Source organism: Myxocyprinus asiaticus, chromosome 34 (genome assembly GCF_019703515.2).
Source record: "Myxocyprinus asiaticus isolate MX2 ecotype Aquarium Trade chromosome 34, UBuf_Myxa_2, whole genome shotgun sequence".
NCBI classification, from domain to species: Eukaryota; Metazoa; Chordata; class Actinopteri; order Cypriniformes; family Catostomidae; genus Myxocyprinus; species Myxocyprinus asiaticus.
Genome location: NC_059377.1, coordinates 25,674,857 through 25,686,886, shown reverse-complemented (window position 1 = coordinate 25,686,886; position 12,030 = coordinate 25,674,857). Strand labels below are relative to the sequence as shown.

General features: G+C 37.8%; 1 protein-coding gene across 4 annotated transcripts in view; it reads left to right on the top strand.

Annotated features, from left to right (window-relative positions):
* The window catches only part of LOC127425343 (triple functional domain protein-like), a 161,316-nt gene that overhangs the window by 120,637 nt on the left and 28,649 nt on the right, over window positions 1-12,030 (top strand). For 2 of the 4 annotated variants that reach the window (XM_051671202.1, XM_051671200.1), the window contains exons 19-35: window positions 1,187-1,336; window positions 1,429-1,543; window positions 3,892-4,007; window positions 5,555-5,677; window positions 5,767-5,961; window positions 6,764-6,879; window positions 7,029-7,095; window positions 7,221-7,330; window positions 7,452-7,521; window positions 7,621-7,710; window positions 7,971-8,063; window positions 9,125-9,236; window positions 9,316-9,506; window positions 9,604-9,705; window positions 11,367-11,396; window positions 11,523-11,674; window positions 11,849-11,948. In XM_051671202.1, the coding sequence (XP_051527162.1) occupies window positions 1,187-1,336; window positions 1,429-1,543; window positions 3,892-4,007; window positions 5,555-5,677; window positions 5,767-5,961; window positions 6,764-6,879; window positions 7,029-7,095; window positions 7,221-7,330; window positions 7,452-7,521; window positions 7,621-7,710; window positions 7,971-8,063; window positions 9,125-9,236; window positions 9,316-9,506; window positions 9,604-9,705; window positions 11,367-11,396; window positions 11,523-11,674; window positions 11,849-11,948 (1,932 nt within the window). The remainder of the gene's footprint in view (window positions 1-1,186; window positions 1,337-1,428; window positions 1,544-3,891; window positions 4,008-5,554; window positions 5,678-5,766; window positions 5,962-6,763; window positions 6,880-7,028; window positions 7,096-7,220; window positions 7,331-7,451; window positions 7,522-7,620; window positions 7,711-7,970; window positions 8,064-9,124; window positions 9,237-9,315; window positions 9,507-9,603; window positions 9,706-11,366; window positions 11,397-11,522; window positions 11,675-11,848; window positions 11,949-12,030) is intronic. The other 2 variants (XM_051671204.1, XM_051671203.1) reach the window with 1 other exon arrangement.

Below are 12,030 nucleotides of genomic sequence, written 5' to 3'. Positions count from 1 at the left end.
GCTCTGTACAGTACAGTATTTTGTTGCTTTAATACCAGAGTTTAAAAGATTTTTAAAAGAATAACAAAGTGAAATATGATATTTGTAAGGCATCAAATACAAACATCTCTTATGTGCTGATCACTGCCGCTGTACTTTTTAGGCAGTTTTCTAAAAAAAAATAGGCATTTTTTATGCTTGTGTAATAATCCAATGTTATATCTTAGATGTCCAGAACAAAATAAGCGGTCCAATAGTAAATGCATACTAAACAAATCATTGAAAATATATTTTATCGACTATTGATGATAAAAAGTAATACATTGTCGCAAAGGGGAGGATCTCGGCTTTGTAGTGACACCTAGATCAAGCTTCCAGTCCACTCAGAGGCCAAGATATTCGATGAAACAATGGGGGTGGTGCATGAACTGAATATTACACTGAATGTCTATGGACGAGCACATCTGTGAGGGCTAAAATGTGTTAGAGCACCACCTACATTGCAGATCGGCATTTTATGAAGGAAGGTGATAGAGGAAAAAAAAAATGTTCTTGTACTTGCTGCCATCTAGTGGAATAAAATAAGACTGTTTGGAGGGAGATGAGGTGTACAGAACCAGAATTACATGCTTATTTAAGACAACAACAAAAAAAAATAGATTTAAAAAAAATGAAATTAAAAAATGAGACCAATTTTTGGCAGTTAGTCCACAGTATGTGTAAATGGTGAGCTTTTAAATTTTAGTGTGAAAAAATTCAGGCGGCAGCCCAAAAATTCCCCAGAGTTAAAGAGGTTAATGGAAAAGTTACATTTATGACACTGGTTCCCATGATACCCTGGAATTATTATGTAATTTTAAAATTGTTTTCATTTCAATTTCTAAAGTAAATACATTTTCTAGATGTGCTCTGCTTCTTAAATATTTTATTGACTGGAATAGATATTGCTCTTGTAAAGAGTAATACTTGCTTGCAAGCCATGTGATGTTCGATTTTTGAGCGAATCATTCTTTTGAGTTAGTTCTTTTCAATGAATTAATCAAACCAGTTTGCAGTTAGTGATTCATTTGAATTAGAATGATTAAAAGAATATCTTTACCCAGTAAAAAAAATAGTCATGGAAATTCATTGGTCAAAATATGTGGGAACCCTGTTGTAATGCAGCAGGCATTTGAAGGTCGGTCTTGCTTTTTGTGCTCTACTGTAGGTGTGTAGTGTGTTGGAGAGTCTGGAGCAGGAATATAAGCGTGAGGAGGACTGGTGTGGAGGAGCCGACAAACTCGGGCCCAACTGTGAAACTGACCACGTGTCTCCCATGATCAGCAAGCACCTGGAGCAGAAAGAGGCCTTCCTCAAGGTAACATATACAAACCCAGAGACACATAATGCATCTTTTTTGAGTGTGTCATTATCTGGAGTTTAATTTGTTTGTTGCTCTTTTTGTTTCAGGCGTGTACCTTGGCCAGACGGAACGCTGATGTGTTCCTAAAATACATGCACAGAAACAGCGTCAGCATGCCAGGGATGCTGAGTCACGTCAAAGCACCTGAACAGCAGGTCAAAAGTGAGTCAAGTCCCACAACACAAGACTTGCTTTACTACACATGCACACTCAAATCTATAACATTAAAAAGGAAACCACTTGAGGACTGATAATGACACCTACATTACACCTACAATGGCCCCATCTAATGCAATTAAATTCATTTATTTTAAGTGTGCCATGTAATGTGTCCAAACACTTTTTAGGGGCCCCTGTAAATGGAGTCATTAAATTGTTCATCTCAAGTGTCTCTGTAGCATTTCATATCTAGTTCCACTCTTCAAACCGCAAGGCTACAGATGCCGCCTCTCTGCATGTTTTCTTCTTATTTACCAGTCTTCCCTCTACTGGCTCTTTTGGAATATAACTAAACACAGTCTGTCTTCCCCATAGGGGTTTACTGTTGATCTTACATTCTGCTAAGCCGTCTGAAACAGCTCTGTTGTGCCATCTAGTGCTAAAGCAGCTCACAATACTCTCTGAGTTTCAGCAGCTGGCCCACTTTGGTCCACTTTAGCCCAGTTTCGAATGTGTGCATTGTGAATGTGGCCCTGTTCTGCACTGTTCTTATCTGAGTGTGCTTTCAGTGACTCAGATAAGGTAACAGAAAGTGGGTCAGGCCTCTGCACAGAGATGGCAGCTTACTGCAGAATGGTAACAGCACTACTCCACTGAGACACATCACTTTACCTTTTTACCTCAGACACACTTATATTGTGTATACACACACAAAGATGTACATCATTATGATGTGCACCCACTCTATGTTCTCTGTTAGTGAGAAAGACATTTTAGCACTCAATAATGGTGTCTGATAAATGTATCCCCATGTTTTTTTTTTGTTTTTTTTAAAGACCTTATGAAATCAGTGTTGGAGTTTTGTGGCTTTTAGTCTGTGTGTTAGCTTTGAGACCATCAATATGCTAGTGTACTCCTAAATGTTGACAAAATTAGCTTTTAGCAGATATTTGAATTTTAAAATCTGTAGTCTTTCTCTTCCAGGAAAGTGAACCAAAAATATTGATGACTCATCTTGCACCCATGGGTTTATCAGATTTTTGTCCAATAAAATATTCTCTAGAATGAGAATGACCCTCCCTTTAATACCTTCTCCTTCTGACTAGCAATAGCCATTAGCAAATCAAGGTTCATGGCTTTGGTGTAAACTAAAGGCAATTGACTATTTGAAAAGGGGGTAAGCTTTTCAAAATGTCCCAGAACTTACTGTTTCTCAAGGAAATATTTCAACACAGGGAAAAAATTGCACATGTCAAGCCATTTCATTGACTATTAAGGCCACATTTTCATAGTTTCATTAGTTAATTGTTTTTAGTTTAAATATGCAGTCCTAGAGAGCGTTTTTAATTTTTATTTGAGTTTTCAGTGGAGGAAAACCTGTGCCAGTGTGGATTAGAGGCGACAACATGGCAAAATTGATATGTTTATTTTTTTTATTCTTTTTTTGGGGGGATTTTTCCCCTTTTTCACCCAATTTGGAATGCCCAATGCGCTTTTAAGTCCTCGTGGTCGCGTAGTGATTCACCTCAGTCCGGGTGGCGGTGGACGAATCCCAGCTGCCTCCGCGTCTGAAACCGCCAACCTGCGCATCATATCACGTGGCTTGTTGAGCGCGTTGCCACGGAGACATAGCGCGTGTGGAGGCTTCACGCCATCCACTGCGGCATCCATGCTCAACTCACCACGCGCCCCACCGAGAACGAACCACATTATAGCGACCACAAGGAGATTACCCCATGTGACTCTACCCTCCCTAGCAACCGGGCCAATTTGGTTGCTTAGGAGACCTGGCTGGAGTCACTCAGCACACCCTGGGATTCAAACTAGCAAACTCCAGGGGTGGTAGCCAGCGTCTTTTACCACTGAGCTACCCAATCGATACGTTTAAAAAAAAAAAAGTTAGTTAAAACTAAAGACATATTAGTGTGGATGTGGCATAATTTATTTATTTTTTGTGTGTATTTTGTTCTGTTATTTTTGTTTTGTTTCATTCTGTTTTTGTTTTTAATTTCATTCTTTTGAAATACTTACGATGTACAGTATATATTATATTTATGATGATTAAATTGATTTTGAAGATGTAGTCTAGTAAGTAAAGAGCTGTACTGCTAACTCTGAGGTTGCAGGTAAATGATCACCATTGTACCCTTGTGCAAGGCATTTATAACAAGTTGTTCCAGGGGAAACTTAACATGGTTATGTTATGAAAACAAATTTCACCCGGCCCTAGTCATGATTCTTATTGATTCTATTTTGTAACTCTAATTTATCCTCTTTATATTGTGATTTACTTCAAATCTGCGGTGTGTCGTAGTTGGGAATATTCACATATATGTGTTTGTGATGTTTAGATATCCTAAATGAGTTGCTGCAGAGGGAAAATCGTGTCCTGCACTTCTGGACCTTGAGGAAGAGGAGACTTGACCAGTGTCAACAATATGTTGTGTTTGAACGCAGTGCCAAACAGGTATGATCTCTCTCTCTCTCTCTCTCTCTCTCTCTCTCTCGCTCTCTCCTTCTCCATCTGTTCCTTTGATCTTTCATCTGTCTGATATTTCAGTAATACTGAGACCGACAGACTCATGACTCACTGCCATGTCTCTAATTAACCTATACAAAGACTTTATCATTAAGCCAATTACCTTTTTTCATTTTTCAGCACTCACTCTGAAAGATGGTGGTCCTTTGTTTTTAAGTGTGTCTTCATATTAAACAGCATGCTTATTTACAGGATCATAGGAACGATCTAAAATCATTTGCTCATAAATATTAGGCTAATTATGTGATGTGTCATAATATTCAGTATGCCCATTAAATAATTAATATTCAATTTACACCTAGGCAAAATGAAACTCTTGAAATATAAAGATCATCTCCCAAAAAGTGGGAGGATGAACTTAAACATTTCAGTTATTGTGGTTGCTATGCCCCTGCTCATTGAATCCATCCAATTCCTAATGTGCATTTATTACAAATATGCACCCAACAGTGCTTAATAACCATATCTAGGGCTGTCACGATTATGACATTTGGCTGACGATCAATTGTCAAACAAATAATTGCGATTATGACTCTTTTGGGGCTTTCACGATTAATTGTCATATAAATTGTCATATTTCTTAAGGTGCAAGTGTGTTTCATACACCTTAAGTCTTTTTTTTACATATTTAACTTCAAATATATAAGTCTAGTAGTAAAATAGGGATATGTGATTTCCTTTTAAGGCTTTAAAACTATAGAATGACATGAAAAGTTTGTTTTACGTATCAAAATATTTCTAAATACTTAAAATATGTCTCTTTTTGGTCAACTTTAGTTTTGGTCAATTTTACATTTCCATTGTTGTTTTGGAATTTTTATAAAAATATAATATGAAATATATATTTATATTATATAATATTATGTAATTGTATAATATTTCTCTCCTAATATCTTCCACACATTATTTTAATGCTTATTGATTAAACCTACAAGTCTTTATTTCTCATGAAGCAAAATTTTTGAGATTTCGTTTCATCATTTTTTTATCACTCCACAGAAATAGAGTAAGCTTGTGTCTCGTCCTCTGTGTCACTGTGTGTCATTAACCCGTATGTATGTACCTGTATGAACCCGTTTTAACCAGGAACATTTGCCATTACACGACCATTTAAAGTGAAGCCGGAGCTCTTTGCTTTCACTATCAAAGTTTATATTTGTTCGTTTATACTTTTGTGGGAGTTTGGTGCAAACACTGCTGACGAAACACATCAGAGTGCTAGAGAAGCGCTTCACGCACTCTTCCGGACATGAGCTGCACTGGTTGACATCCGCCGTGTGGCTCAGTGATGCTCGGAGTTCAACTGAATGACACAAACGTGCAGTTGATGCCATTTATATATTCGCTTAAAATTCCCTTATTTGGACATTAAAATATGATTGATATTTGAAGTGCACAATAATCATGACAGACCTAACCATATCAGTTTATTCTGTTTAGCCATGCAAATAAAATGTGTTTGTTTGTTTGTTCAGGCTCTGGAGTGGATCCACGACACCGGTGAGTTCTATCTGTCCACACACACCTCCACGGGCTCTAGCATCCACCACACACAGGAACTTCTCAAAGAACATGAGGATTTTCACATCACAGCCAAGGTACAACTCCACAGGACCAATGGCAAAAACCTGGGAGACACCTTTAACTTTGCAGTTCCCTAAAGCTCTTTCTCATCGTGTGTCCTCAGCAAACCAAAGAGCGTGTGAAGCTGTTGATACAGTTAGCGGATGGCTTCTGTGATAAGGGTCACTCCCACGCTGCGGAGATCAAAAAATGGGTGACGGCTGTGGACAAACGCTATCGAGACTTCTCCCTTCGCATGGACAAGTACCGCACCTCTCTGGAGAAAGCACTCGGCATTTCTTCTGACTCAAACAAAGCAGTACGTTTTTCCTCTTCTCATCAATCTGAAAGGCTGTAGGGTCTTGCCATGCCTCATGAGTGCACTCTGGATTAGAACCATAATCCAGACTAATTGCTTGAGTTTCTGCCCACAATCAAATAGTCTGTATTTCCTCATTGTGAAGCAGGCTGTTAGAACATTATGTAAAATAGCTAGTTAATGCATGAAGCCCAATGAGATAAAGAATCGTCCTGCAAGAAAAATGCAGTCATCTGGTTTCTAAGGGTGCTTTCATACTTCGATTGCTTGGTCCAATCCTGGTTTGTTACCTCCACCCTCCCCCTGCCCCCTCTGGTCTCTGTATACATCATATAATTTGGGTCCGAACCGCGGTCAGATTAGGTATGTCATCAACGTGAGTACAAGCGGTGACTGTTTACCACTGTAACTAGGTAACAATTCGAGAAGACATCAGCTTCACTTTATTGAATTATTCATTTCTTTGGATTTACTACGATGCACAGAACGACACTTGTTTGTCTGCTATGGATGCATTGAATGTGCAATGACGTGAAGAATGTTAGTGTTTGTTTCCTGCAAGCCCACGGATGCATTGCGAAAGATGTGAAGAATGTGAGCTGCTCTATGAAGAGGGGTTCGCAGGTGTGCACCCAAGTTTGGAAAACATTGTTTAATCATCCAAATTAAGTGAACTTTGACGTCTAATGAATCCGGGTTCGCACTAGAAGTGCTAGTGTGAAAGCACCCTAAGTGGCAAATGTGTTCTTGAGTTCCAATGAGTCTTTGAAACTGAAACAAGATGGTTTGATCATTTCCACAGAGTAAAGACCTTCAGTTGGACATCATCCCAGCAAGTGCTCTAGGGTCAGACGTCAAACTGAGGGATGCTGCCCATGAACTTAACGAAGAAAAGCGCAAATCTGCGCGCAGGAAGGAGTATGTGTTATTAGTTTAATAAATGTATTACAATTTTTGTAACGTAGTTAACAGAGTTCTACTGCAGTTTCAAATTTGAGACCTTTAGCAAGAGAGAAATCTGCATTTTAGGTGTAGTCATTATTGTTTTGTTATCCGCTTCTGTATAGCTTCATCATGGCTGAGTTGATCCAGACAGAAAAGGCTTACGTGCGAGACTTGAGAGAGTGTATGGATGTGAGTATTTCTTCATTTTTTGAAATTGTTTGCATCTCTTACTGAAGGCTTCGCTTTAAATAAATATATACTTTTGAATCTTTTCCCCTCTTTGAATCACACACTCCCTCTCTTTGTTCACCCAGACATATCTATGGGAGATGACCAGTGGCGTAGAGGAGATCCCACAAGGGATCGTCAACAAAGAGCACATCATTTTTGGTAACATGCAGGACCTCTATGAGTTCCATCACAAGTAAGTTCACTGTTATAGCACACAAAAAAAATTCAGTCCCTTAAAGTTTCCTCTGTATGTGAGCTAGTGTGCAGTATTTCTTGTGATTTAGATTTATTAATTCTCTGTTTCTTTCCATTAGTATATTCCTCAAAGAACTAGAGAAGTATGAGCAGCTTCCTGAAGATGTGGGTCATTGTTTTGTGACTTGGGTGAGTAGAAGTTATTGGGCATGTGTTTGTGCACTGCGATTATGACTGTTTCTTTCAGATAAGGATCATGACAGTGTTTTGTTTCTTATCTTTTTGTAGGCCGACAAGTTCCAGATGTATGTGAACTACTGCAAGAACAAACCAGACTCCACTCAGCTTATACTTGAGCATGCTGGAGGATACTTTGATGTGAGAAATATCTTTATGATTAATGATAAACCAACTTCTTTTCTTTTAAGTCAGTAACTGAACACTTTTTGTCCTTATTTTCTCAGACTTTGTTTATATTTTATTGGCACTTAATAATGGCACAGTCACAGAGCCTATAGATGCACGAACAAACACAAGAAAACTTAATATGTTCAGTTAAAGGCTGTTGAAAGCAACACACACCAGTTTCAACGGCAATTGTGAAAGACACTGATGTTCTGTTAATCTTGCTGTTACAGGAGATCCAACAGAGGCATCGCCTGGCCAACTCCATCTCTTCATACCTCATCAAACCTGTGCAGAGAATAACCAAGTACCAACTGCTGCTCAAGGTAAATACATCTCAGATTCATCCCAAGCATTAAAGGGATAGTTCACACAAAATTGTTTACTCACCCTCATGTTTTTCCACACCTTTTTTACCATAGAAATCTTTTTTGCATTTTTACCTTATATTTACTGTCCGTTATCATATCGAGAATCAATGGGTTCATCCAAAAGCTGAAAAATGTTGCTTTCAGAGGCTTTACACTTCACACTGGAGGTTAAGTAATTCAATAAATAGGGAGCAATGGAGCATCCTATAGCTCTCTTTGCAGCTAAGTTCTTATCAAATGTTCTTATCAAAAGTTCAGTTTCAGGCTGCAGATGATGTTTGGATCACTCAACATGTTTGGCAGACATGGAACAGTGGTAATCAGTACACAGATTCAGAATTTATAATGTATAATTTTATTTTAATATGGTTGGCAGTGATTGGATGATGCTGGCCATTACTTGTATTAGGATTAATTATGCTAATTTCTGATGTAATGTCTGTAACTTCTCAAAAACATGAATAACAAACACTCCTGGAAACATAATATACTATTTGATTAAAATATGTCTTTCTATAGCTTGCTGTTATTTAAAGTCTCATAACGTAGTCCCGCTGTCCACATATGTTGCCATACATTTTTAGGAAAACTATTTGTATTATTATTTATTTATTTATAAATTTTTTGCATGTTTATTAGGTGCTTCTAGTTACAAATCAAAAAGGGAAATGGAAAATGCACACAGCAGTCAAGCTCGGGTCTCAGGAGGTTAAATGTAGCATAATGGTCCATACGATGTGTTCAGTATATTCCAGGTCATCTTAAGCCATGTGATAGTTTTGTGTGAGGAACAAACAAAAATTTCATAGGGATCCCAATTCACTTTCATTATATGGAAAAGAGTGGCCTGTACATTCTTCAATATATCTCCTTTTAAGTTATGTGAGTTTGGAATGAAATTGACAGAATTGTAATTTTTTTGTGAACTTTTGCTTTAATGCCATCTGGTTTGATTGAAGACTTTGGTGGTAAGAAGAGTAGATTTTGATGGTAACATGAGGTATGTGTGCTTGCAGGAGCTCTTGACGTGTTGTGAGGAAGGAAAAGGTGAAATCAAAGATGGTCTGGAGGTCATGCTCAGTGTTCCCAAGAGAGCCAACGATGCCATGCACTTGAGCATGCTGGAGGGTGAGTGGACACACTCAGGCACATAAACATACATACAACGCAGGATGAAAAAATCTCTAACCACACTGAATACTATCAGGGTTTGATGAGAACATCGAGTCCCAGGGAGAGCTGATCCTGCAGGAGGCCTTCCAGGTGTGGGATCCCAAGACCTTGATCCGTAAGGGACGGGAGCGTCACCTCTTCCTCTTCGAGATGTCGCTCCTCTTTAGCAAGGAAGTTAAAGACTCCAATGGCAGGAGCAAGTACCTCTACAAGAGCAAGCTTTTTGTAAGCATCATCTCTTAATAAATTAAGTTTAACAACACTTTACTCATTTATATAATGGATGTGTTTGTTATAAATGCTATGTTCTACCTCAATGTAGACCTCTGAGCTGGGTGTTACTGAGCACGTGGAAGGTGATCCATGCAAATTTGCTCTCTGGGTCGGACGGACTCCAACTTCAGATAACAAGATTGTCCTCAAGGTAACATTGTCTGCAATAGATCTTTTTCTCTTTGCCTTTCTTTTTCTTTCTCTCCATCTCTCTCACTCTTTTCTTGCTCTGTTTACAAGCATGGCATTGTGATTGCTCTGGCTTTCCATGTTGCTTATCTTTGTGTAGGTTGTATCTTTTGCACTTAAAACTCTATGTAAGGGGGCATATTTTTAAATCAAATCTGCATCTGAAGTGTGAAAGCAGTAGCGCTAGTGTTTGTATCTTGAAATTTGAATGAATTTTAGTGAAATAGCATGCTCACACTTAAGCATTATAAGCTGTTGTTTTCATTATATATTAGGAATTCCCTCGAATTTATTTAAAATTATTTACATTTTAACATGTTTATTTAGAATACAGAACATTTTTATGTTTAACCTTAAAATAGCATGGTTTTTCTAAAGTTTTTCCTAATGCGACCTCTAGCATAAACAATAATTATAGAGGGAAAAACTGACTACTCTTTTCTCTGGCTCTGACTGCATGTTAGTAAAGTGCAAGGAAACAAAAATACTATTACTCTCTACTGGTGGTGGCTTTTGTGTATTGCAATTCGCTTCTGTCTCACAGTAATTGTTAATGGACTGCATGTTGCTTTGAAACTGTAAGGCCACTTTGTTTGAACTTTTTTCATTGAAGAAGTGTGTGAATGTCATAAAATCCACTGTTTACTGTCAGTTTATATGTGGTTTATGTCATAAGAGCCAAACTACTTTTTTTTTTATGATTCAGTTTTGTATTAAATATTTTATATTTATATATAGATTTTTATATATATGATGTATATTATGTTATGTATAGTATGTGTTTAATAGTTAATTATGATAGTTGTGTAATTTTAGGTTTTAATTACATAATCAATGACAGTATACTGTGTACAGTTCATCACTTTTGATAAACTGTAAATGGCAGTTTTGACTAGTGCAGAAGAACCCATACATCACCTTTAAAGGGATAGTTCACCCAAAAATGAAAATTCTCTTTCAGGCCATCTCAGATGTGCATGACTCACTTTCTTATGCTGAACACAAACAAAGATTTAGAAGAATATTTTAGTTCTGTAGGTCCATACAATGCAAGTGAATGGTGACCAGACCTTTCAAGGCATAAAAAGCACATAAAGGCTGCATAAAAGTAATGCATATGACTCCAGTGGTTAAATCTATATCTTCAGAAGCAATATGATATGTGTGGGTGAGAAACAGATCAATATTTAGTCCTTTTTTACCAGAAATCTCCACTTTCACTTTCATTCCTATTATTTAGCTCTGAAGATATGGATTTAACCACTGGAGACATATGGATTACTTTTATGTAGCCTTTATATGATTTTAGGAGCTTCAAATTTCTGGTCACCATTCACTTGTATGGACCTAAAGCACCAAGATCTTCTTCTAAAAATCTTCTTTTGTGTTCAGCAGAAGAAAGAAAGTCATACACATCTGAGATGGCATGAAAGTGAGTAAATGATGAGAGAATTTTCATTTTTGGATGAACTATCCCTTTAACAACATAAATTGGCTCTAAATTGGCACAGAAATTATTAATGTTGTCCAAATGCCGGCCACCGTCTCATGCAGTTTGATATATGGCACTTTATAAAGCAGTAAAACCTTGTATATTTTTATATTTCTATATTTCGAATGAAGCTAAGTCAGGGATGCAAACATGGATCTATGGTGAGTATGGCCACACACTGACAGTTAACTCACCCTTAGTTCACCATAGAAAAGTAAATAAATTAGTGTTCTCTGTCAACATGATTTATTTATCTGTCCTTACTTTTTCCACACATATACATACAGGCCTCTAGTATTGAGAACAAACAGGACTGGATAAAGCACATTCGTGAAGTGATCCAAGAACGCACCGTGCACCTTAAGGGGGCGCTGAAGGAGCCTATCCACATCCCCAAACCCTCCACAACCAAACACAAGGGTCGCAGATACACCCCAAGGCAAGTGAAATATCTCTACTTTTACCTTTCATTTCTACTTTCGCTCATTTTAATCCTTTACTTCAGTTTAATTTGCAGTCTTTTATTGAGACTGTTTATATAAAACAGTAAAGATGCTGGGCTTGCTGTTAAAGACTAGCTGGTCATTTCCTATATGTGTGTTTATGTGTGCAGAGATGGAGAGGATCTGGACAGTCAGGGTGACGGCAGCAGCCAACCAGACACGATTTCACTGGCGTCACGGACCTCTCAGAACACACTGGACAGTGACAAGGTGGAAACCTCATTTTGTGCAAATGGCACTCAGACCTATCAGGAGTTTCTGAAATCTCACAACCTTTTTTCTTTGCCTACAT